The sequence below is a fragment of the Aedes aegypti genome, chromosome 1 (genome assembly GCF_002204515.2).
Source record: "Aedes aegypti strain LVP_AGWG chromosome 1, AaegL5.0 Primary Assembly, whole genome shotgun sequence".
NCBI lineage: Eukaryota > Metazoa > Arthropoda > Insecta > Diptera > Culicidae > Aedes > Aedes aegypti.
This window is the reverse complement of record NC_035107.1, coordinates 81,472,814-81,497,879: the sequence shown is the minus strand read 5'-3', so window position 1 is coordinate 81,497,879 and position 25,066 is coordinate 81,472,814. Positions and strand designations below refer to the sequence as shown.

General features: G+C 39.7%; 1 protein-coding gene across 1 annotated transcript; it reads right to left on the bottom strand.

Moving 5' to 3' along the window:
* Positions 1–655: 655 nt before the first annotated feature.
* On the bottom strand, positions 656–25,066 carry LOC5571325 (tyrosine aminotransferase). Its single transcript, XM_001653564.2, has 3 exons — positions 24,271–25,066; positions 1,290–2,089; positions 656–1,224 (listed from the first exon to the last, which is right to left on the bottom strand). The coding sequence occupies exons 1-3, from the start codon at positions 24,473–24,475 to the stop codon at positions 871–873; spliced, it is 1,359 nt and encodes a 452-aa protein (XP_001653614.2). The 5' UTR covers positions 24,476–25,066; the 3' UTR covers positions 656–870.

Genomic DNA, 25,066 nt, shown 5'->3' with positions numbered 1-25,066 from the left:
CTGCGTACGCGAAAGCACAAAATATTCGCCCTAAAAACCTGACGAAAACAACTGACGTTTCTCACGTGGTCTTATATCAGCATTAGTGGTGCAGAAAAGCACGGTTATATCTTGGCACTATAATGGCACGCTATTTCGCCTTTTCTGGCATTATAATAGCACTATAAGCGTATATAAAACTGACATGCATCAAATGATTACCCTATATGCGCATATAATGCTGTTACCGTGCCGCATTATCGTGCTTACTGGTTACCCAAGTTAACGTCATGCGGTCGTGTCTTGTACACAACCCCCTCTGATTTTTTTCGTTCTTCAAAGATGCGAATGTTCCAAATTTGCTAAATCTGAAACATTTGATGATTTTTTTTCACTGCGTCGGTATATCGACGATTTTACATAATCGAATTCCGTGTTTTTTTTTTTCTTGAAGGCCAATACGAATGCAAACATGATAATATTGGAAAAAGCATTGATAGAACCGGATGAAAAATAAACGAAAAAGGTCTAAAAGTTTGATTTTGATCAATATTTATAAGAATTCAATGTTCGATGTTTTGACAAAATATTTTCTAATGCTAACGTTTGTCCTTCCCAAGGTTTTGAATGTGGTCGCGCCTCTGTCAATCAACAGGACAAGTAATATAAAAGGGTGTTATGTATAACAGGATTATTTATTGAAAATATGTAAGCAGTATAAAATGATATATAGGGTATAATAGAATATTGTAAATATTTGTAAAATTTCAAAATTGATCTCGAAAGGTACTATATATACGGGTAAACTATTTCGTTTTCGCTTACAAAGTTGAATAAAAGTCATATGAGTAGATATATAAAATGGCACTCATGAATTATATTCGGCGCCCATCAGTAATCAGCCAGCTTTGCCAGGAAACCATGCTGCTGCTGTTCCAAGATGACATTGTCGTCCAGCTTGTAGTGCTTCTGGCAGAATTCCTCCAAACGCTTGCACGCTTCGACGATCATCTCCTCCGGAACGGTGAGCACAATGCGCACGTAGTTCGGATACTCGAAGCACTGGCCCGGTAGGCAGAACACACTCTGCTCCGCAACCAATGCCTGCACGAACTCCAGATCCGTCTCGAACTCGGGGAACCGGCTGATGTCGATGCCGATCATCATGTACATGGCCCCACCGGGCATGATCGGACGCAGACCGCGGATTTGCTTGATCGACTTGTACGCCAGTTCGGCATGTCGCTAAAAGGATTGGAGAAATATACGTTAGAATTTTTAAAAATGTTTGGACAAATAAGAAAACTTACATAAAGTGTTGAAACCAAATCATCGTAGAACGCCGGGGGAGTGTTCTTCAAGATGGCGGGCAGAGCACCCTGCACCAGGGTGTTGGCTCCGAGGATTCGCGCAGAGAGATTGGCCAGCCCTTTGCGAACGTCCTGGAACAGGTTATCCCGATCGTGAATCACAATCCAACCCATGCGCCATCCGGGAACCAGAAAACGCTTAGTCAGTCCACCGCATGACAGTACCGGTACCTTCTTGGATAGCGAACTGACAGCGTAGAACTCCTGACCCGGAAATACGAAATGTTCGTAGATTTCGTCGGCAATAATCGGCAAAAAATGTTTCTCGGCAATATCCAAGATGGCTTCCAGGTGGCTCCTGCTAAACACGCTTCCACACGGATTGCTCGGGTTGGTCACTATCAGGGCAGCCGTGTTGGCGTCGATCAATGATTCCAGTTGTACCAAGTCAACTTCCCAGTTCCTGTCCGGCATCAAGTCGTAGTAGCGGCATTCGACTCCGAAGCCCTCGGCCAGGGTACGGTAGATGGAGAAACCCGGCCTGGGGATCAATATGTTCTGGCCCGGCCCGGCTAGCACCGAGAGGCACAGGTCCAGCGCACAGCTGGCACCACTGCACAGAATGACATCGTTGGCCGTGACATCGCCCTGGTGCGATACGTAATCGGCGACGGCTTGGCGAGCCTGCGGAAAACCAGTGCTGGGTCCGTAACCGTTGTGGGACCCGTCCTGTACCACGCTGCGTAGGGCGTCGATGACCTCCGGTGCTGGCTTGAGGTTACCGAAGGTTGTGGGATCACCTGGAAGTGGAGGGAAAAGAACGATTCATTTGTAGATTTGAGGATTGTGTCTTCTGACGAAATATAAGCGGGAATTTTTTTACATCTTTCTTATTAGGTATCATAACAAAAATTACATGATTTTCTTTGATCTAGGTGCTAGAAGGCTAAATGATACTGTCATCCGAATCTGATAAAACTACATTAAGGCGAACTGGGGAAAGGTCTCTGGGAAAATTTTCAGAGTAATTGCTGTGGAAATTACTGAAGTTAACTGCCATTTTTTCCAAGCATCGCTAGAAAATTTTTTTGGGAGAAATGGTGGAGAATTGTCTTGAGGAATGTTTCGAAAGGTCCCTAAAACTATTTTTGAAGAAATCTCTGGAAACAATATCAGAAGATTTCTTAAAACTTTTTCTTGGGGAATCTGAGAAGAAATTTTTAAATCACGTTTTGAATAGTCGAATAAATCTCAATAATTTGGATCATTGAAACAAGGGAAACGGTTGTTATTTATCTTATTATATCTAGCCAATCGTTAGAAAATACAATTCATCGAAGTTGGATTTTTTCTTGGTATCGATCCATCCGGATGCGAATCGAGTGCATTACTTCCGAAGTTATATATCTCGCATAGATTATAAGAGAAATCAAATTTCGACGAGAAACCGTTTCTAACTTTTTACCGCACCGACAATGTCGAAGATAATGCTACCGTTGTCAACAGCAATAAAATGCTGTACAATCATGCATTAAGTGCCATATCTCTCAGTTCCGTTCCATGATCCATTGAACTCTGTAGCAACAGCAAAACGTCGCCACTTAAAGCACACACATTCAAATCCTGAAGCTGCATTCGCGTAAACAAACCTCGTACGACATTCCTCATTATTTTTGCGATCTGACCTTCTCCCCCTTGAGCGAAGTTGTTTTTCTCAATCCACGTCGTCAACAACGCCATTTCAGTGCTCGAAAACAAAATTCGCTTATCCTTTTTTCCATATGCAAATGCGAATATTGATCACGTCATTGCAGAGAAGGCCCGCGCACAATCCCCCCCTTAGTAACAGGCGAAGTGAAAATCGAAATCTGCTCTTCCTCCCCTCGACGACGACGCAACTTAAATAACCGGTGCTGATTGGTTGATCCCGGGACGAGCCACCAACCAAGGGACCAATGATGAACGACGAAATTGGACAGGTTCGCGAAGTGCGGTCAGCGGGGCAAACGAGCAGAAAAACAGGAATTAGGAGTCGCAAAAAACGGCAAACATATTCATCAGCCGGACACGAAAAACAGGTTCGTTGCCAAAAAACCAAACAGCATCGAAGTCACCGAGATGCGACGCCCGGTCAGATGATTGGTTGATTAACGAGCGTCGGCTACGCTTTGGAAAAGCCCACTTGTGCGTCGCGCCAAAGCTCTGGTGAACAAAATACCAACCGTCTCCACTTTTGAAAGCTCGATGCACACGCGTGCCGTCGTCGGGTATTTTTCCAAGAATTTTGTTTATTTTATTGATTTATTAGATTGCACTTGGGAGGTGCACCGAAGTAAATCGACAGCAGTAGTTTAAATGGCGTTCGTTCACATGCAGATCCTTCACAAACAAGAATAATAGCGTTGTTTATTAGCCTCGCACGCAGCATTCGTTCTCCAGATGTAAGTTGAGTTCAACTGCTATCTATCGACTGGTTATGGTAATCATTGGAGTGATTCGTTTCCATATTCATCAATTTCCGCACAGCCGACTAAAAGTATTTACATGAACTTCGGTCAATGGAAAATTTTCTCTTAGTTAATATGTTTCTTACATTGTTTCATTCAATGAAGTCGACAAAGCTTTCGCTACATTTTTAAAGTACAGATGAATCGAATCTACAGCATGAATTTTCAAGGCCATAAATGAAAAGAAGCAAACAGCCATTCAAGCTGATAATTTGATCGATTGGTCACCATCAGCTCTCTGAACGACTCGATAGTTCTGCGGGCCCAACAATCCGTATCGGTCAACATGCTGCTATTCAGCAAGATAATTATGAGGCTCGAATCTCACCAGTCGAGAATCTAATGTGGGTTTAAAATTTTCTCTATTTTCCAGGGCAAAGAAAAGCTGTACTATTTATCAAATTGGGTTTGATGAGTGAATTTGAAAGATCGCGCCGACAGTTTTTGTTGCATAGGATAAATGGAATGTAGCGTTTTAGGAATTCTAGTTGATAATTTTTAATAGCAATAGATTATTCCTAAAATAACCCTTGGATTCTTGTAACATTTATTCTGAGATTCTTCCGGAAATTCATCTAGGATTCCACAGCTCACTGGGATTCTTCTCGAAATCCTTCTGAGATTCTTCGGTAAATCTCACTTGGATTCTTCCTAAAAACCGTCAATAAATCTTTCATAAATTTCTATGGGATTATTCCAAAAATCTCTCTGAAATTCTTTCGGTAATCTTCATGGAATCCTTTATAGGAAATCCTTTCTGAAATCAGGAAATTTTTCTGTAGCTCATTCATAGATCTATTTGGAGCTGTTCGTGCAAAAATCCTTTTGGATTATTCCGGAAATGCTTCTGGGATTCCATTAGAAAGTTCTTTATGACTCTACAAAAAATCTTCCAGAAATCCCTGTAGAATTCTCCCGAAAAACTCCTCTGGGATTCTTCCAAAAATCTTTCGGGAATTTTTTCAGACATTCCACTGAGATTCTTTTGGAAATCTTTTTGAAATAATTATAGCCATATTTTCGATCGCTCTGTAATTCTTCCGAAAATATCTTCTGAGATTCTTTCTTAAATCCTTATGGAATTCTTCCAAAAATCTCTATAAAATACTTCCGTAAATTCTGTTGAAAATCTTCCAGATATTCTTCTATTTAGAAATCTCTTTATAAAACTCCCTCCGTGATATTTAAGGAATTATCTCAGAAACTCTTCCAAAAATTCCTCTTATAAAGTTGGGAAATCCTCCTGGCACTCCTCAATTCTTACGGAAATCTTGCTTTCATTTTTCCGTTTGAAATTTCTCCAGAAATTCCCCTGAGATTCTTGAGAAAAAAATTCTACGATTCTTTGAAAAAAAAACTATGAAATTCTAAAACAATCTCAATTGAACTTATCGGGAAGTGTTCTTGATTTTTTTTAGTGATATATCAGTTTATCAGAAGTCTTTCTAAGACTCTTTTGACAGTTACTCCGAAATAGTTCCAAAAATTACTTCTGAAATACTTCCGTAAATCTCTCTGGAGTTCTTCCGGATATCGCTCTGGAATCATCCCAGAAAATTTTCAGAAATTCTTCCGGATGTCTTTTAGTGGATTCTTCCACTGTGTGAGTCTTTCGCAAATCATCCTGGGATTCTTCCGGAAATCCTCCTATAATCCCGGATGAATTTTCAGAAGAATTCCAGAGAGAAAGTCGGAAGAGTTCTAGAATCCTATTTTTCGAAGAAACCCTATGGTATTTCCGGAAGAATATCATAAAAATTTACGGAAGAACCTCAGAAAAACATCCGGTAGAATCCGAGAAAAAATTCCTATAGCATTTCCTGATGAATCTCAAAAGTTTTTACGGATCAAGCTCGAAGCTTTCAAGCAGGATTTCCAGAATAAAATCTGGTGTAGTCCAGAAGAATTTTTCGAAAGAATCTTAGGACGAAAAAAGAAACACGGAAGAACATATGAAAGAATCCTCGAAAAAGACTAGTGGGAAGTATTCAGAGAATCATCAAAGAGATTTCCGAAAGAATCCCAGAAGTTCTCGGAAAAATTTCTCTAAAGATATTCGACAGAATTCTAACATAATTTTCAAAGTATCATAAGGATATTGACAAAAAGCACAGAGGCATTTTATGAGAATTAAAGAAGGATTTTCGAAAGATATCCGAAAGTATTCGGTAAAGATTTCCGACAGCATCTCAGATATTTTCCGAAAGAATCCAGAGACATTTTCGTAAGAATCCTAACAGTATTTCTGGAATAATTTAAGAAATAATTTCGGAAGAATTCAAGAGTAATTTCTAGAGGAATACCATAATAGTATCTAGTAGGGTCCTAGAAGAATCCTCTAGAAATATTCGGAAAATTTGAATCAGGTGCGATAGAATTGCGACAGAAGCTTCTGTAGTATTTGAGATAGAATTTGACTTCCAGGATTTCAAAACAAAATCCCAAGAAGATACACGTAAAAATTACAGAGGGATTTCTGCAAGAATCACACAAAGATATCCAGAAGAATCACAGAGAAATGTCCGGAAGAAATATCAGAAGGACCCCGTAAATGGTTTGGAAGCGGGATTTCCAGAAGAACTTAGAAAGATATCACAAATAATCCTAAAATTAACAGAACAATCCCGGCGGAGTTTTCGAAGAATTCAAAAGGGTTACTTTGGGAAGAATCCAAGAAGAAATTCCCAAAGAATAATATTTATAAAAACAGCTTTTTACGAGAGCTAATGACCGCCGAAAGCAGCCTCACTTTCTGATAAGGATCAGTCGGTTTGAAGTTTGGCCTGGGTCGTTTTGTATGAATATTAATTTTTGGAATGTGTTCAAAATTGAACTTTGACACATTTGATCATGTTTGACGTACACACGAACGGTGAGAAATTTCTTTAGCGATTCCTTTTCAATAGCAAATCAGGCTTGAAACGTAAAGCGCTCAAGTAAAATTTCTCATTTTACCAAAGTAATTTTGATAGCTGATCCAGTATGAGAGAAGTGTCACTTTTCCTAGCTGAATAATTAAGCGGCACATTTTTCCGTAAACGGAGAAAATGAAGCATTAAAAAGTTAGGTCATTCCACTCAATTCGGGGGGTTCGTGCGTTAAACTAATTTTGAGTTGATGGGGAAGAAGTTGTTTTTGCAGCCATCCGAACAAATGCCTACTGGCTAAGTTCTTTTCACTCAACCGGCAGATCAAATAACTCAATTTCCAGTACTATACCACTTACACAAATTTTAAGTAACGCACAAAGGTTCGGTTTTTGGGTTGTTTTGCTCTTCGCTCTCTGACAAAAGGAGCGAATAAAATAGGGAGATTTCTCTCTCCCAAAAAATAAGTTAAAAAATACTCAAATGTGGGTTTTGTGTTTTCTCTGTATTCGGAAAAGTGGTAGTTCCATTTAATTTGTACGGCAGGCGTTACCAACGTTATGAAATCAGCTTTACTTTTGCACAGTGCATATGAACAGCGTACCAGCCATAAATATGAGAAATTTTACTTGAGCTCTTTACTTTAAAATTCCTTACTTTGCTTAACACTCATTGGATATTTTGGAAGCGTCACTGAAAACAAAATACTCCCAAAATCTGAGTTTAAACCAAGGACAGAGAATTTGTTTATAAAGAGAAGCACGAATACTGAAACCAAGGATTCCGATTGAACTGTCAAACGCGGTTCCAATCAAGCATACCCAATGAGCATCAGAAAGCTGTTACACAAAAACGACGATGGGTGTGTGCTAGTGCAAAGCGATACGAAGGCGACGTCACCAGTTAGCACGGTCTCTTATGGCAACTCACGGTATGACACGCAAGGCCGGTTAGGCGTGATTTAATCGTGGATTCCACCTTATCCCACTAACCCAATATCCATTCCATTACAACTGGGGAGATGCAGAGGTATATTTGGTCTCTAGTAACAATGACTGTCTAAAGCCTTTCCCTCCTTCGGGAAATCTGAAAACAACGGTGCCAGTACCTGTCAAAGTTGACAGGTAGTGACACCATTGTTTTCAAGTTTTGTTGAAGAGCGATAAGGGATGGTACACAAATTATGTCACGCTAAATTTCAACTTTTTTGACCCCCTCCAACCCCCCCCCCTTTGTCACGTTTTTTGTATGAGTCCTCCGAAATTTTTGTAAGACTTGTCACGCTTGGCTTGACCACCTCCCCCCCCCCCCCTCGGAGCGTGACGTAATTTGTGCATGACCCCTAAAGAGAGAATTCCACCGTCAAATGCTCAATGAACAAACATCGGTTTCAACACTGACAAAATCTTTGCGATGTCAAACATTTGTTTGGCTCTGTATCAATCCAAGCCAAATATTTGTCATAGTGTACTAATAGCTTAACTAACATTCCTTCCCTTCCTCGATGACCGCATAGGGTGTGTCCGGCGCGCTTATTGACTTTTAAACTCTCGATTTGTGCACATTGAAAATGGTTAGCTATTCCCAAGCTCCATTAATTAAATCTTTGTGCAACTTCGATTGTTCTGGTCAATCATGAAGCGGTAATCCATGCTCCGTGAGCATGAGCTTCATGCTTCTTGAGACACTAATAGGAAAAATGCATGACTGCACTTTTAAAACTCATGAAATTCACTGGACATATAATTTATATTGAGATTCATAGTTCTCCGTGACCTTAAACAATGTTTAGAACGCTTCTAAATTAGAGTAGATTGTCAATTATTGCACACCACCAAAATATTATACACTTGCCACTATTCTGAAAATATTAAATAGATTTAATTAAACTCAAAGCCTATTGTTAATGTTGAACACTAATTTACACTGCATTCCAGCTAATAACAATTTGTTACCCATTGATCTATCCAATCAAGTAGGGAGCCGGATCGTTTCTTGGCACTTTTGATTCACTTCGGCAGTGATGTTTTTTGAAAGCTACATAGCTGATATTTAATCTCAATATGCGTCGTACAGATGTGCTTCTTACTGTCAAATTTTAGACAATTCGGTCGAAAAAAACCCAAATGCCAAAGTAAATCAATGAAGTGCCCAAGTGGTTCTGCACCCTACTTAAAGTGAAATTAATCTATTGTATGCATTTTAACTACGCAACACCCAAATTATTAAGCCATGCGCTAAATAATCCCTGCAATATAATAGCTTATGCAGAAGTCAAATGCAAATCTGAAAGGATTTCTTTTTTTTCATGGAAATAAATAATATATTATGGTTTCATAATGTTACATGGTTTTTCTTGAAGAACTTAGTTTCTTTGTAAATATATTGCCGTGTTCAGTAATTGGCGCACCACCATCATTTGTTATCTAGGGAAAGTGTACCAGTTATGGCTATAGTAATTTCCTATTTAGCCATACGTGAATTCTCGAAAACATTCACATTTTGAATATTTTTGAATGCTTCAATATCAAAATATATTTGATATTAAACTACAGTCGATGACGAAAGTTAGTAACCAAACGATGTTTTTCAATACAAATTGCCCAAGTTTGGGGATCTGTATCTTAGTTTCTGGTAGGCTGAATTGGCAGAAATTTGGATGACGAACTACAAATAACCTAAAGTTTTGTGTATACTGAGCTCATCAAATTTCAGTCATTTTCCGGGAAGTTTCAGAGGGTTTGTCAAATATAAAAGTAAGTAACCGAAAGATTTTTCGATTTAAACTAAAAACGGTGAGCTGTAAGTGGTTGGTATGTTTGTATAAATTCCGCAAGTCTGGGGATGAACCTGCCTACGGCAAAAAATCCCTTCAATAATAAGTAATTCAATTCAATTCAAACATCCGCAAGTTTGTGTAACTTCCGAAAATAAACAACTTTGCCGAAGAAAATAACTAACCAAAACTTACCGTTTCTGATTTTTTTTGGAAGATTCGATAGCCATATGTACAGGAACCTCATTGCTTGCAGACTCTTTGGTACGCATACATTGTAAGATCTTTTTTGGTGTACCTAATTTTTCTTGGGTCTTAACTCTGAATGCGGTCTCATGCGCTCCGTCTCATGTGCTGCTTGAAAGTCAGCGCAATAATAATTGAAGTGATGACAAATTTGTTCAACGAGGCTCGAAAAACTAACTTTCGGATCGCGAGTCTTCGACCATATCAAGTAGACCATCTATACACCTGCATAATGAAGTGAGTTGTAGAGGCTCTTCGTTACTAAGGAGTTGTTTTACAACTCGGATACCGGTGAGGAGCCGCAGCGTCATCAGCGCATGAGACGAGTCTCCCCGGGAGAACAGCACCTAGCGCGAGCTTTCAGAATTTTCGTGAGCGCTAGCGCAGCACATTAGGACTCCGATGAGCTGAGAGACTTTTTGATTAGAGACTCGTTAGAACATTTATTTACTCCTGAGAAATCTGTTAGTCTATTCAATATTAATGGGAGTTGGGAAGAAGTTTTGGAGGAATTGAATTATAGAGTATAAAATCAGTGCAACTGCGGGATCATCATAGAATGTAGCCATAAAAACCAACCTTTACTATGATTTTTTAACTTTGTTTTGAGTTAAGTATATCGATTTATGGATAGATGACTGTGATTCACAAGAGGCACGCTATGTCTGAACCAGACGATTATAAAAATCGAATGTACATCGGATTTTTTCTCGCTAGAGTTTATTATTTGGGTTATATTTTCATAATCAGAAAGTATTAAAATATTCCATCGGTGAAATTTTGGTTTTTTCCACTTTTTAGCCATTTTTCATACTAAATCCCATGAAAATCAAGTTTTCGACGCATATCCGCTCATACAAAATGTATGGAAAAAATTTCACCGATAGAATATTTTAAAACCTTCCGATTATGAAAATATAGACCAAATAGTGATCTCTAGCAAGAAAAAATCCGATGTACATTCGATTTTTGAAATTGTCTGATTCAGACATAGCGTGAGAAGCTTATCGTTATTTTAGGTTTAGAAAACTTTTGAAAGTAAGCCGCATTCTAGTCGAGCCACTCGTCTTCAGTTCAACTCCCTTGCCTACAATTGAATACCTGTTCTGGCAATGTCTTATAAATGAGGCACAGACAAATAGACGTAACACTGGCGAAATTTCCATCGACCACTCATTTAACGACCATTTCAAATTCGCTATACACACTTAAACGGTTTCGCCGAGAAACCAAACAGCTGATATCTCGTTCATAATTTGACGATTCTCGGTAACATTTTTACCGAGATCTCGGTAAACGTTTACCGAATCTCGGTAACGTTCGTCGAGATCTTGGCAAAAAATTCGGGTTGCCGAAATCTTGGTAAAATAAGTACCGAGATTCGGCGTTGAAAACTACCGAATTTTCAGCTGTTGGATTCTCGTCGAAAAGTTTTACTGAGGTCGGTGAAATAATTTAAGTGTGTATTACAAATCTCACAACCAGAGGCACGCGTATTGTTTTTCGTGTTTGCCGTTTCACACTACCGCCATCTTCAGTTCTTGTAGCACGAAACGGTATTTCGTGCAACCTGCTCAACAGATGATGATGGTGTAAACTGGGCGATGGATTTTGAAGAAATTGATTCTAAGTTTTACATCTGTTTATCTGTGACTGAGGTCTGTCAGATATTATATTGGTTTAGTAAATTTTTAGAACATCTATGTCGTATGTCGATCACTGAAGACTAAACAGGCATAATCTAGGAAATTAAATGGAAACGATTGCAGACATTTCCTTATCAGATAGATTCATAGAAGAATCACCTAATTCAAGAAATTACTTTCTCACTTCAGTTTACCAGAAGCTGGACCGGCACCTTGCCCTAGCTATAGCAGAACAATTTACGCCCATCCACCGATCGAGTGCATAAATTATCAGCCGCCAACGAATTTTTTATCACTATGAATAAATTTCAACTAGCCGAAAGTATGTCCACCACCGATCGCTGTCTAGCGGAACAGGTTATTCGGGTTTATACGAAACTTTATCCAGCAAAGGAGCATTAGGAGATAACAAAAAAACGCTCCACGTGCCATTGTCTCCGGGGGCCGGTTGACGTCCCCAGCCTAATAACCTGCCGGCCGCCATCGCATCAACATAATCAAACACCAAAACCTGACGCTGTCTTTGCATCCATCGATTGGACGCAGATTTTTGCACCCTGTGTCGAATACTGACCCCCAAAAAGTGGCGTGATTCGAGGCAAAACCTATAAACCGAACCGAGCAGCAGCCGATAATCCCAGTGACACCTATCGGGTAGCCTCGCTGATTATACTGCTGACCCGTACAGTGGTCCAAGTTCAAAAAATCATGGCAAAAATTTCGCAATCGCTATATTTTACTACTTTTAGAAAAGAAAAGTGTTTTGGAACATGATTTAAGGCCCAAACGCCACGATAGCGGAACTGCAACGGAAGCGGAAATGATTCGAATCACATAATTTCGACTAAGCTGTCAACGAACGACACTAAGTCGACAAGCATGATATAGTTTATGCTGGCGAACCGGTTCCGCTTTGGGCCTTAAGGCCCAAACGCAATGATAGCGGAACGGCAACGGAATGCGGAACCGGTTCGCCAGCATGAACTATAATCAGCTTGTCGACTCAGTGTTGATCCAATTTCATTCGTTGTCAGCTCAGTCGAGATGTTGTGATTCATGCTGGCGAACCGGTTCCGCATTCCGTTGCCGTTCCGCTATCATTGCGTTTGGGCCTTTAAGGCCCAAACGTAATGATAGCGGAACGGCAACGGAATGCGGAACCGGTTCGCCAGCATGAACTATAATCAGCTTGTCGACTCTGTGTTGATTCAATTTCATTCGTTGTCAGCTCAGTCGAGATGTTGTGATACATGCTGGCGAACCGGTTCCGCATTCCGTTGCCGTTCCGCTATCATTGCGTTTGGGCCTTTAAGACTAGAAGAATCTTCTATAATCGATTCTTCAAGGCCCAAAGATCAAACTAGTCGAGTCTTGGAGCAAAACTTTGTTTTTTCATCTTAGAACTATATTAGAAAATTAGGTTTCGGACAGATTTTTGAAAAACCGGACCTCTGTGCTCCGTTTGCTGATCGTATGATCAGATGCGCAAATCGAACCGGTATCCCGTGGGTAATGCTGTATGAAAAACAAGTTCCATCATTGGGCGTACAGGAGTGCGAGTGTTTAATGACTTGCAAATTCATCATATTTAGGGAATAAGTAAGGTATGTTCCCTGGGGCTAGCAGTGCGTCTTCATTTGCAGTGTCATCGTTTTTTTTTGTGCATCTTGGGAATGCAAATATTTTGGCCACTACGAGCAAAAAGACAAGTTCGGTAGAACTGGGGACGTAAGCATGATGTTTGTGAAAAGTAGTTGTAAACAGGATTGAATTATCAATTACCTATATTGGGTTTATGATAAGACAGCGTAGCAAAATTTGTCTTTGTCCAAAAGATCAAATTTTGTGATCCACTAAATTGGGGGATGCTGAGTCCTAAGATGCTCAGATATGTTACATCACGTCAGAAACTTGAGCAATAGACACCTCTCACCAGTGCTGGGAATGGTAATAGTAGTAGGCTTGAATTTTCGCGAAAATCACGTGGCTCTCTAGTACAGTAGTTCAAAAACGTGAATCTCATCAAGTAGCCTATGTTGGGTGCACGAATTTTCTAAATCATGAGTGTCATTGAAGGCTCTAAATGCGGGAAATGCAGCGGGAAATAGAACATTTTTCTACAGTAATTCTGGGTTGCCCTTAGCAACGGGTGTTTTGCTATTTGCAAGGCTTTTTGCCTACAGCAGCGATGGGCGTAAGTTTCACTGGCTTCGCTGACTGTGATTGGCTTTGCTTGGCTACTGTAGAGTGAATTTCAAGATTTTTCCCAACCCTGCCTCTCACCCACGGTATACACAACAAGGTAGGCTATTCCCACGTGTAAGCAACGATTTTCAATCAAAACATGTGTCGTCATTCCTATCGCCAAGCATGGGGCTAGAAGGATAGTAAAAGAGAGCAGGCTTTGCTTTCTCTTGTACTCGTTTGAGATTGCGATAGGAATGACGCCACTACCAAGTGTCATTTTTCGGAATATAATACTTTGTTTCTTTTTATCGTGCCTCTCACCTAAGAGATTCGGAGGAGTAGGCCGTTTATCAGCCGAATAATTCGCCAAAAGGGGCTCTATAGCAACCACAGACAAACAGACGTAAGACTTGGGACAAATTTATTTAAAATCCATCGCCCAGTTTAGACCATCGTCATCTGGTGAGCATGTTGCAAGCAATACTGTTTCGTGTAGTGTGAAACGTCAAACACGAAGAAAAACGATGCGCGCACCTCTTGTTATGAGATTTGTAACATAGCGAATTTGAAAAAATCGTGAAAGTGGTCGATGGAAATTTCGTCAGAGTAACGTCTGTTTGTCTGTGCCTTAACCTTCATCAACGTTCACGATTGTTCGATCAGTTTTGATAAGATTTTCAGGAAAAGTTATAAATGAGTTATAGTTTTATTTCAGTTTTTAAAAATTTTCAATTCTGTGACGAACCCGGATGTAGTCTTGAAATTACACAGCGTAACAAAAATGACATTTTTGCGTGTCTCAAGGATCAAATTATGTGTCTCTAGTAGATTTGGGGTTGCTGAATCTGGTGCCATTCTCAGAAATGTTCCAGCACGTCACAATTGTTAGCTACAGGTCGCCAAAGTTGTATAAAACACTGGTTTTATTCATGTTTACATGAAATTTAAAGTACGATTTGTCAAATTTTTTTGTGATCTAATCCGCTAAACATGCAAAATAGAACTTGAACTTTCATTTCAGATATAATTTGATTGAAATTGCGCGATTAAATTTTGATTAAACCGATTTTTTCAACATGCTTGCAGCACAGACAAACAGACGTAACACTTAGAACAAATCCCGATCAAAATCATAGTCACGATGACATGTACGCCCAATGCTAAAATCGATGTGTTTGGCCGATGGACCAACAGATGGCGGTAGTGTGTAAACGTCAAACGCGAACAAAAACGATGCGAGTGCTGCGGGTGGTGGATTGGCCACCGACCATATATTTGAATCGGCCGTTAAAAAGGTGGTCGATGGACATCGGTGAGAGTGTGACGTCTGTTTGTCTGTGCTTGCAGTCTCTATACAAAATTCTTCGTTTCTTCTATATGTCAAAATACAACAATTCTCTAAACCATCAAAAAATAACTTTTCCGCATCGAAAGTATTACAAACTTTGATAATAAGTATTGTTATACACATAAAGTTTGAGTTCTGTGGCAAATTAAGCCAATATATTACCTTACAAGCTGGCAAACTTGCATGCAAGTTGGCTGAAATAGTCATTTTTTGCATTTTCAACAGTCAATATCTCAAAAACTAGACGTGCTATGATATTTCTGAAAACGGCAAAGGATTCAGCAACCCTTAATTAAGTGAATAGCGGTATTTTGGTGCTGGAGACAAAAACGTGTTCCGCAGTGTTATTGGAGTGCCTAGGGAACTTCAGAATGAAAATTATGAAGGAAATGCAAGAACCTTCATCAACAAATTTCCAAATTCAATGGAGTCTTTCTTAGCCGATTGGTTTGAGTTCGCGGCTACAAAGCAAAGTCATGCTGAAGATGTCTGGGTTCGATGCCCGGTCGGTCCAGGATCTTTTCGTAAAGGAAATTTGTTTGAGTATCCTTAAAATAAAGTATCATCGTACCTGTCACACGATATACGAATACGAAAATGGCAACTTTGGCAAAGAAAGCTCTCTGTGGATAACTGTGGAAGTGTTCATTTAACACTAAAATAAACTAATGAAATTATAATTCGGTAACGATTAGCTAATGAGTCCAAATAGAATTTTGTATATTTTAAATTGAAATGCTTGCCCTTTAAATGGTAAACAGGACGAATTGAGTTCCAATATTGATCAAAATGAATTTCGTATTGTGCAAAACCTCTTTTCAAATTGTACCAAGGAAATAAATCGTTTCATAAGAGCTAATTTGCAATCAAAATAAAGACATCCTCCTCTGTTATTTCATCACATTCACAACAGAAAAACAATCCAGACGACCTTACTCTACATCTGCAATCACCATGCAAGTTTATCCTTGCGCCATATTTCTATATTCCTGGAATTTTCCGTTACCAACACAGTGTTATTGACAATAAAATCTTCCAGCACATCCACTGAGAAGCCTTGATCAGGTCCTCGTTATTTTTAAATTTATGTCAATCGAGAAATGTACAATACAGTAAAATCGTAATAAACCGATGTCATGCAGTCTTGAAATGCATTAATTTTGAACCGTGGTTTGTAATTGACGACAATATGCTCGAAAAAATAATGTAAAGGTTCTGTCTTCTCAGCCATTACGATATCAAGCGAATCGACTGTGTCTTTCATCCAACTGGGCTCATCCAAACCGACATCCAGCCAAACCAACCAGCTGAGTGCCGCTCATTTGCCTACTTATCGATGAAAACCGGTCGCTCAGATGGAATAATTTCGTGATGGCACATACCGGACCCGAACGACCAACAAATGTGTCGCGAGGGTGTCGACTCGACTGCTGGAATCTCTATCGAAAAAAAACTTGTTCATGGTTCTTATTACTTCAACGTTCATTTCAGTGCAATCAAAAGGTATTGACTTTTAAAGCCTATTGTACAAATGCCATCATATTTTTCTTAGAAATTAACGGTATAATTGGGTTTTACAGTTTTACCGAACTGTTCAGCTGTGAAAACTGCAGTACTTTCTTCTCTTCTGTCTTTATATCTAGAAATAAATTTAGATCCGTCGACTGTTTAAATTTACATTGTTTAACTGCATCTGATTTGCAGATAAACTATATGAGTTATTGTAACTTTCAATATATTTTGCATTTATTTAAAAAAAAAATGAAACTTTTATTTTAGTAATAATGCTTAAAAATCTAGTGCAACGTGTTGCCTACATGCATTGTGATATAAATCACAATGTAAGAAAAATGAGTTAGTAAATTAAGCATAAGCATAAGCATTGATGACCGTACAATTCGTAGTTGCTACTCCGTTATTGACCAGAATAATCGAAGTTGCACAACGAATCAACAGATGTAGCTTTTCATTTTCAATGTACGCTTTCGAGAACTCCAAACATTATAAAGTCAATAACAGCGCCGGCCACGTGCTTGCGGTTATCGGGGAAGGGAAGGAATATTAGTGTGACATTCATTGTTACTAGAGACCGATATCATCTCTGAATCTCCATGGTTGTCATGGGAAGCATTTTTGTTAGTGGGGAGGGGTCATAGCAGCATGATCAAGATTCACCTTGGTAAGTGATGCGATTCATGCAACCTCAAAAACAACGTGAACATACGATTAAGTCGACTTTTTTAGTGTCGAACCATTCAAAGGATTTTTTTATAATGATAAAATTAAGGTAAACACAAAGGTCATGATGAAAAAACGTTTCATAATATATTGTACACTCAAAATAGAAGCATGAAACGTGCTCAACAAATTGATCGTCCATACTTGACTGAGTAACCGTAATCCATTTTTATCAGCATGTTCATTGCACAAAAAAAATCACCCCGGCACAAACGCGAGAAAAAACGAACTTTCTGCTTGGGCATCAACGAAGCTCTCTGTCAGAAAAACAAGTTAGTAAATTGGGTCGAGAGTCAAATTTCAAAAGAAAAATATGTAACTTTTATACCGTCAAACCGTTTATGTATAATACAAAATTCTACAGTGTACACAGTTTTGATGAACACCGCAAGCGCATGACGACTAACCATAGCAGCATGTCCGAAGGAACTTGAAACTATTGAGAAGCAGAACTACAGGTCCAAAGCCCTGATAAAGGTGACCATGTGATAGCTATGTCCGTGGTCAACACGTAAAAAAACAATCAGACAATACTGTATCGTGTCAGCACCAAGGAGGCAGCCCTTCTAGCACGATGTAGGTAGCGCGACCCTGGTTAAGTGGCCCATCGAAGACTCTTCACCAACCAAGAAAGGCAAGAGTAGAGCAATCGGATTGATTTTAGACCCGGCAACGAATAAAGGACAACGATTGGAAAGTCGGAACTTGGAATGAGAGAAGTTTGAATGAACCAGCCCGTGTTGGGCTCCTGGCTCGTGAACGTGGCAGCTATCCAGCAAATACGCTGGCCCAACGTGGATCGTGAATTCCGAGCGGTGGGTACCATCGCCAACAATTCATTCGAGTATCATATTTACTACAGCGGCGGTAACAGATCAGAACATGGAGTTGCTTTTATAGTGATTGGGAAGCCAAGCGAGTTATACGGTAGAAATCGGTAAGCAAGCGAATCTGTCTGTTGCGAATGAAGGGTTCTTCAATAGATAAGGCCTACGGAGAGTGCCCAAAACAAGATGTCAAGATAGTCAACAACGCAAATGCGCAGATCGAGAAAGAAGATTTCTTCCTACCCGTCATTGGAACAGAAAGCCTTAATCCCGTTACAAATGATAATGGCCTGCGGCTTGTAACCTTCGCTGCTGCTAAAGGGATGGGAATCAGCAAACACACATGGCGACATCTGAATGGCAATGCCTGCTCCCAAATAGACCACGTGCTGGTTGATTGGCGACATTTCTCAGATGTCATGGATGTCAGGACCTTTCGTTACCCTAATATCGACTCATATCATTATCTCATTGCAGCTGAAATTCGGGCGCGGTTATCCAGCGTCACGAGTTTCAGAACAAACTAAACGTTGCGCTCCAATATCCAACGCTTGTTGTCTGATGGGATAGCTGCACAGCAGCTTGGGAATAAGCAACGTTTCTGGAGATGTCAACAGCCTGTGGGGCCCTAGTTTGGCATCAAACATGGCAAGCAGACGCCGAACAGACTATTTCACATTACAACCACCGAAGGGCTGTAACAGTCTTCGGCTAATCGAGCCAGCTGTCGTGAGAATGCTGTCGTGTGCTGTCATGAAACTTGAGATTCATGCTAACATTTTACACATAAGATTACAACATTTTACACATAAGATTACAACATTTTACACAAGTGTGGATATGCACGTAATTTGATTATAAAAGCGATGATTATTTTCAACACTATGTTCGTCTTGTGAGTGCATTGTCTAGTGAATGCATAGCAAACGTTTTGATTATTCAAAAAAATAGTGTAAAAAAGTTTAAGCGTGACGTATAACATTTCGCAGAATACAGAACCCGAGAGGCTCTGACTGCATATTCATTTTGCCAGTACGACGCTCGGGTGTACGAGACATGTTACGAACGAACAAGCGAGCTTGTCATTGGCAAACGAAGAAATCAGACTACCCAAAAAATAAGATCTTTTTACTAAAATTTGGGTAAACTGCATTTAGTTTTTACCCACGGTTGGGTTGGTTTGCCTCTCTCGCAACAGCAATGTTGTCAAAAACAGAGAGAGACGCACCGACCCATCGTCGAAGTTCAATGGAATAAGCCAAATTTGGGTTCTTTCGAGTTTACCCAACATTAAGTTGTTTTAACCCATCACGGAGACTTCAAAAGCTAACGCTGGATAGATTTTGCACTGAGTTGTTTGTTTTGCCGCTGTCAAATGGAAACAACCTAATGATAGATATATATCAGTTAACCTTAATTTGGGTTATCCCACGGAAGAGCCGATTTGCGTCAAAAGAAGTCAAAGTTGGGTTGATTTGTGGCTTCGTGTAGGCAATGTGATCGAACTGCCGTGTGCTGTACAAGACGGCATCGTTGCATGTCGCATGACCACCTCATGGTAGGCTGTCATGGATAGTACATTCACAAGGCTGTCGTGGGAAGTAGTTGATGACAGCCGTCGAAATACTATCGTGAGGCGGTACATTTGGGAAGCCTGGACCCTATCCACGAAGCGGTGACAACAACGGCGCGGGAAGTGAAGTGGCACTAATCAACGACGAAGATGAAATGACTAGCTTGATGAAGAGTGCCAGAGAGTGACAGACATGAAGATTGTCGCCAAAAGCCGTATGCTCATGGCCGGTATCCGACAGTACAGAGAGCAGTACAGGTCAGAGAGAGCCGAAAAAAAAACAATTTACCGCAACAAGAAAAGGCAGCACGAAGAAATTGTGGAAGCTGAAGCTCAAGAGTTAAGACAGCATGAAGCGGAACGATATGCGGAGATTTTATGCAACGGTCAATTGCGCGCGGCACAATACCGTACCAGAGTACTGTGTTATATTTTGTCGATCTCGTGCAATTTTCGAGTAGCGCCCAAATCTTCGATTTTAACTACATCGTTATATTATATATTGTTTGGAGAAGTTTCTTTCATGCATTTTTACCACAGACAAACAGACGTAACACTCAGAACAAATTTCTTTAAAGTGCATCGCCCAATTCACAACATCATCATCTGGTGAGCATGTTGCACGAAAAGACCTGCAGATGGCGGTAGTGTGAAACGTCAAACACGAAGAGCGAAAGATAAAAACGATGCGCGCGCCTCTAGTTGTGACTGTGAGTTTTGTAACATAAAGAATAAGAAATGATCGTTAAATGAATGGTCGATGGAAATTTCATCAGCGTTACGTCTGTTTGTCTGTGTTTCTACTATTAGACAAACGGGCTTTCTGAATCCGAAATAGATTATGTCACGCTCCAAGGGGGGGAAGGGGGTCAGGCATAGCATGACAACCCTTGTAAAATTTTTTGAAGGACTCATAAAAAAGCGTGACTAGGGAGGGCGGGTCGAAAAAGTTGAAATTTAGCGTGTCATAATTTGTGTATCATCCCTTATAGACAAACGTTTTTATCATTACGTAGCACGTCATTTCTGGAAGCTGCCTAAACTTGGATGTCTCTTAATCTAGTTTTTAAGTGGTCGAGTGTTGAAAGTTGAGAGGATAACGGGGATGATCACATATTGTATTGTTGAGTAATAGGAGATCCAAGAACAACTAACTTTTCAAATTTTAAAGCTAATAAATTACATATCATTAAAATATTAAAACCTGGTATACACAAAAGCAACTGCAAATTGCGAAAATTTGATATTTTCTTCATTTTTTTTTTCTTTTTTTTTCACTGCTGTTATACGCATTATTATCTCATGTTCCAAAACATGATACTAGAAAAACGCGTTTAAAGATTTTTAATTGTGCACGTTTATGCCTCGTGTTGATCAGGTTTGTGATAAATTCAAATAAAATCATTGCAATAGTATAAAAAATAGCGTGTTCTTTACAGTCAAGAGTTTGTATTATGAGAAAAAGGTAAATTTTGCTACGAGATTGACAATGGGATATGAGATAGTGAAAGAAAGAGAGGGGCCTTCCTTAGCCGAGTGGTTAGAGTTCGCGGCTACAAAGCAGAGCCATGCTGAAGGTGTCTGGGTTCGATTCCCGGTCGGTCCAGGATCTTTTCGTAATGGAAATTTCCTTGACTTCGCAGGAGTATCATAGAGTATGTCGAAAAAGGCAACTTTGGCAAAGAAATCTCTAAGTTGATAACTGTGGGAGTGCTCATTGAATACTAAGCTGAGAGGCAGGCTGTCCCAGTGTAGACGTAATTCCAAGACAAAGAATTAAAGAAAGATAGTAAGTTAGAGAGTTTATATGATTTAGTAAAGGCGATAAATTACTTTATCGAATCTTCCAGCAGGTTTGACAGAAACTCATCTGCGATTTCAAGATTCTTTTGCGGAGGATGTATTTAACTCTGAATTCGCGAGACAAATCTTTCCATGATCTGATACTTCTATGGACATTGCAAAATCATGATGTTTGATACGTCACAAATTAAGTTTTAGATCCTTAAATAGATTCGCCACTTGCACCGGGGAATCAGGTATCCGGAACAATCCAGTATGTGGCTAGGTCATCCAAAACATGTTGAGTTATTCTTCTTTAGACTTGATCCGCAAATTAATGACGTTTTATATGTCACAAGATAGGTCTCAGAACCCTCAATGTGATGGTCACTTCTCATAGGGAACAGGGTATCCAGAACATGGCATGTGATCAAGTCATTCAAAAACGTTTGAGATGTGAAAAAGTATTTTGAAATTGGTAATTTTCATCAAATTTCACGTAAAATGAATGCACCCTAGTGATAAAAAGAAAAAGAACAAGTTATGTTCCACATGGGATGTAAAACCAATGGTAGAAGATATTCAAAACGATTTTATAACATCATAGCCAAATAAAAACTGTGTACTGAATGTTATGTTCCACATCAGCGCTGCTATTTGTGTATAGTGTTGCAATTATGCGTAGAAATACAGTAGCGGGACAGTTATGCGTAAAATTCAACAATGGGATAAATTAACTTGGCTTACTTTTTATTAAAATTTTGAACAAAGTTGATTTTTTGGAAGTGTTTTTGTAAAAATAAACTGTTTGATGACAAAAAGTCAAGACGCACAAAAAGTAACATGGAACACCTCTTTAATGAATGTTCGAATCCTCTGAGCAGAATCTCAAATAGAGAAACTTAAAAGTAGATGGAGTACCGTGTACCTTTTAATTCCGCACCTAAATGCTTATCTTTGACAGATACGCGTATTTCGACTACCACTTGCAGTCTTCTTCAGTGTCAGTTACTCGTATCCAGTGGATATCAGACGTTTTGCACATAATACTGTTCTGAAAAATACATCTTAAAAGACGGAACTTAAGAATTACTAAAGAAATCAAATTATTTAAAGTACAAAGTACTTTCTATGAAGTTGCGAGTCCAATTACGCAAGTAATGCTATCGGTGACCATTTATGTTCATGGTTTTTCCTAAAGGTTCAGCCGAGTGGTTAGAGTCCACGGCTACAAAGCAAAGCCCTGTTGAAGGTGTCTGGGTTCGATTCCCGATCGGTCCAGGATCTTTTCGTAATGTAAATTTCCTTGACTTCCCTGGGAATAGAGTATAATCGTACCTGCCGCACGATATACGAATGCAAAAATGGCAACTTTGGCAAAGAAATCTCTCAGTTAACAACTGTGGAAGTGGTCATAAGAACACTAAGCTGAGAAGCAGGCTCTGTCCCAGTGGGGACTTAATGCCAAGAAGAAAACGAAAGATAAACGATTTCTGTAGTTCAATTTTTTTTGTCAAACTATGAGCACTTTGAAATTTGAAGCGTGTGCTAGAATAAGGGCGTAAGGGGTCATGCACAAATTACGTCACGCTCCGATGGGGAGAGGGGGTCAAGCCAAGCGTGACAAGCCTTACAAAAAATTCGGAGGACTCATACAAAAAACGTGACAAAGGGGGGGGGGGTCAAAAAAGTTGAAATTTAGCGTGACATAATTTGTGTACCATCCCTAAGTCGCATGATATTTTGAAATTTTCAACTATTTGACAATTGTGTGCAACAGTTGAAAGATGAATTTTAAACGTGTTTGGCTTTGAACTGCAATTTTGGCTAGAAATCTTAGGCAATACCACAGATAACAAACGTTGAAGTCCGATTGTAAAACTGTGTAAGACATTTAATGGTGATTTTGAATGGCAACACAAGTAGCAACATCGTGGTGGCGCTATCATCGCTAAGTTCCCATGACGATGTCAGTGGTGAATATGAAATATTTCAAGATACTGATATTCACCACTGGTTGAGGCAATTCGGTGTGTGACGGCGCTAGTGATTGTTAGGAGGTTTGATTTAAATATTTACACAAGTTTTCAGATTTTTTTGTTCTAGCATAAACATCTGTTATCTGTGGCAATACTAACAAAAAAACAGATTTCGGAATATCTTCAAAAATTCCAAACAGTGAGTTTATATTCTAACATAATCGTTTGCATTATTTTCAAGGAATCCTGAGCGAGATTCCGAGGCTACGCTGTGCCTTATTTCACTGAACCCAGAGCAAGATTATTACAGATTCATAAAAGGGATTCATGTGGAATCGAGAGCAGAACTCTGAGGAAAAGTCATAACAGTCAAGTAAAAACATGAGGAAGACGCATTCAAAATGATGTTCACTCGACAATATTGTTAATCTCACAAACATATCTATCTAAAAGATTGGACAAATCTTTTTGGTCACAGAGATGCTTGAAACAATAAGGTAATGATCGCTGTACAATTTGATAAAATCTGAAGCTGATTTTTTGTAGGTTTGTATGAAACAAAACAAAAGTTGTTTTAAACGAACATTTAAAAGGAAACGGATGAACCATTTTCATAATTGAAACTTGTAAACTCTTTAGACATCATTTAAAAAATGCATGTGAGATGTGTTTGCTTATCCAACGTCAAATGATAATAACTGCTTTTAAAATGCAATACATTTTAATAATTTGAGTGAGATGCAGCATGCAGGACATTTCGCGGGGCACTTTTTAACGTGAGACGAATGGTCGAAATGCGGGACGTCTGGTCACTTTATTTAATACAGTCCTTATTAAACATTTTGGCCGTCAACAATAGCGATCGATCCCAGTGTGCGATCAGAACTAAAGGCGGCAATGGACGTTTCAAAACAAGCACTTTTACCTTTTTCAGGAATTCGACACGGGCACTACCTGAACCTGATAGTAGACGAGGGGCATTATGAGGGGTGAGCAATTACTTACCGATCGAGAGCGCAATCAGTGGTTTGTCCGGATTCGGTGCGATCTTCAAACCTTCGACAATGGCTCGGATCGGATTGTGGGTGAGCCGAGCGAAGTCAGTGATGGGCACGTTCCATTTGGTGCGTTTGCTACTGCTGCTGCTGCCGCCTTTAACCGCGTTGCGAGTGTTCAACTGAAGTGCCGAAAGGTCTTTCAAATCTTTCATAGTCACCAACACTGGTTTTTATTGGGCCGGTTTCCTTCTACCAACTTTGTGCGTGAGAAAGTTCTAGGTACTGGAACAGCTGTGGGCACGATTTTCTTCTATAGCTTTGACTTCAGGCAAGTTCTCTTGCACACTGGCACTGCACTCCGGACAGGTTTTCTTCGAATTATTTCTGTCACACTAGTTTTTGTCAAGTTTCTCAGAGTCAATTCTCTCTTATCATATAAATTAGCAATGTTCGAACATATGACGATTTTAAAACTAAATCCACATTCAACGACAGACGACGACAGCCACTTCGGAATCCGACAATTCTCGGCTACACAGGAAGACCTCTAGCATCTTATAATCCTTTCTTTGAGATTGGTTTACTGCTTCTGGTCAAGAGGAGCTCGATTCGCTACCACCGTTGAGTTCCTTTGGCAAATCCTTCGGGCTAAAATGCGACTTAGCTTCCGGAACGCATCAATCTGATGAGATGATCCTTCTTCTTACTGGTTGGGAGCGGGGCGAGAGAAAAGCTCTTCTCGCACGGTGCGATTTCCAAGACACGCTTCTGGATGGTTTCCACTTTTGAACTAATCCCCGAAC

Coding starts and splice junctions, on each gene's coding strand:
- LOC5571325 (XM_001653564.2), bottom strand. CDS start 24,475: ATGAAAGATTTGAAAGACCTTTCGGCACTTCAGTTGAACACTCGCAAC. Junction 2,090..24,270: donor ACTGATTGCGCTCTCGATCG/GTAAGTAATTGC, acceptor CTCCACTTCCAG/GTGATCCCACAACCTTCGGT. Junction 1,225..1,289: donor ATTTGGTTTCAACACTTTAT/GTAAGTTTTCTT, acceptor CAATCCTTTTAG/CGACATGCCGAACTGGCGTA.